Source organism: Triticum aestivum, chromosome 3D (assembly GCF_018294505.1).
Source record: "Triticum aestivum cultivar Chinese Spring chromosome 3D, IWGSC CS RefSeq v2.1, whole genome shotgun sequence".
Classification (NCBI taxonomy): Eukaryota; Viridiplantae; Streptophyta; class Magnoliopsida; order Poales; family Poaceae; genus Triticum; species Triticum aestivum.
The window spans coordinates 409,833,338-409,835,401 of record NC_057802.1 but is presented as its reverse complement, the minus strand read 5'-3'; the positions used below and the strand labels follow the sequence as shown (position 1 = coordinate 409,835,401).

Sequence of the window (2,064 nt, the reverse complement as noted above, 5' to 3'; positions counted from 1 at the left end):
CGCCGCGCGACGCGAGCCGGCGAGCGACACCGGGCCATGCGGACCTGGCGCCACCCCCAGAGCGCGTCGCGCCACCGGTGCGCCGTGGGCGACAGCGACGGGAAACGGAAGTCGATAAACTAACCGCTCCTCTCGTCTCGCAGTTCCCGTCCGCCCCATTTCCTCCGCTCTTCAGGATTCCAATCCAAGGAATTATGAATAAACTAGTACTACTATAAAAAAAAGAACGGATCAGACTAGAGAGCGAACATATGCAACTGCAAGCACACAAGAAACTAGTTACGGATACATATATACTACTGTATTGGACAGGAGTAGTAGGAGGAACTTCAACTTAGAACACAAGCATGCAGTTTGTGCAGGCAGGTTATATAATGGCAGAGAAACAACGATACTAATATCTAAAAATCCAGAATAAACAGATTATTCAGACTGTGTACACTTATGTTGGAGCGGCAAAGCAAGCTAGTTGAGGAATGGCGAGCCTGTCATGGGGTTCAGCCGGAAGGGGCGGTCGTCGCTGCGGCTGCGCGCGGCAGACGCGCGTTCTGGGCGCCCTCCTCCTTCCGGCGGCTCCAGTCGCGCACCGCCAGGTGCAGCTGCTTGGCTGCCACCAGCATCTCCACCGCCTGCCGCGGCGTCAATATCTCCGTTGCCAGTGCCCTGGCCGTCGACATGCGTAGCTCGTCCGCTTCCTCCAGGAGCCTGGCCAGCCCGGCCGAGTAGCTCTCCATCGCCGCGTCCACCTCGGCCGCGAGTCCTCCTGACGATTCTGCTGCCGCGAGCCGTCCGGCAATGTCGTCGCGCTTAGCGCTCCGGCCCTGGCCGACTAATGCTGCCGCCGCCGCGGCGCGCTCCCGGACGATCGGAAGCAGCGGCCGGTCGGCGATGTTCTCCTGCAGACTCGCGAGGCGCTCCGTCAGGTAACCCTCGTCGCGCAGCGTGCAGCGGTGGAGATCATTGATCTGCTGCAGCTGCGTGGCCGTGATCCCGATGAGGCCCATCTCCTCTGCGAGGCCGCGACCGCGGCCGCTGACGAACTCCTCGATGTCCTCCTCCAGGCCTTCGCCGGAGATGGAGTAGAGCAGCCGGATTGCCAGCGACGGCCGGCAGCCCCCGAGCCAGAGCACGGAGTTCTCAAACGCCGTGCACCACGGCGGGGCGACGAAGGCCGCACCGTTCTCGCGCGCCATGGCACGCCGGCTGGCGGCGTACTCCTGGTACCCGCGCATGCACCTCTCCACCACGGCCCTCAGCTCCGCGTCCGTGGCGCGCTCGGCGGCGGCATTGGCTGCCGCCTCCGCGAGCTCGCGGAGGCCCGCCTGCTGGCCCGCGATCCACTGCTGGTGGAACGCAACGTAGCGTGCCATGTCCATGGCGATCTGGTCTCTCGCGCGCGACAGGGAGTGACGGGACTGACTTGTGAGTAAGCAAGGCTGGCCTACGCCAGTGTGACTCCTCCTATGTACACGCCCTGCTCCTCGCACCAGTTTTGTCTTCTCCTATGCTCTGAATCTCTAGATTCTTCTAGTATGGTTCTTGTGGTTTGTTTATTTCTTGTAGTACTAGGCAGGAGGTGAACCAGGTGTGGTGATGGCTCTCTCTTGACGGTAATGAGGAGAATTAAGCTTCTGATGTGGCGTGCATGGATGGATCCTTATCGGCTGGTGGTGCGAAACAGACCAGAAACGGAAGAGCTCCCCGCGGCTGCAGGAAAGTTTTGGACTAGCTAGGGACAAGTCGCCTGAAAACATAATTTGGGCAAGTCGGTTTTCTATCAGAATTGACTTACATGAATTTGTATCAGCCAATTTTATTTTCTTCAAAATTGACGCGTTGGATGCTCCCATCGAGTACAGGGCAGGCCGGCCATACTGCATGGTTGTGAAGTGCAAGCCAACCACGTAAAGGCCTCACACATAGGCAAATTGAGTCGGGCTAATTTGTTACCTGGCTAAATAAATATATGCTAGTGAAATTTTCGCAAGAAAGTGTTTTCTAAAAAGTAATGGATTAGTGACATCGGTATTGCCCTTAAAAATGAAATAAAAAAATAAAAAATGT

The 2,064-nt window shown here is 57.4% G+C and overlaps 1 protein-coding gene across 1 annotated transcript; it reads right to left on the bottom strand.

The window, feature by feature from the left end:
* Positions 1-237: 237 nt before the first annotated feature.
* On the bottom strand, positions 238-1,819 carry LOC123074770 (protein DOG1-like 3). The gene has a single exon (XM_044497524.1). The coding sequence runs from the start codon at positions 1,374-1,376 to the stop codon at positions 498-500; it is 879 nt and encodes a 292-aa protein (XP_044353459.1). The 5' UTR covers positions 1,377-1,819; the 3' UTR covers positions 238-497.
* Positions 1,820-2,064: the final 245 nt, after the last annotated feature.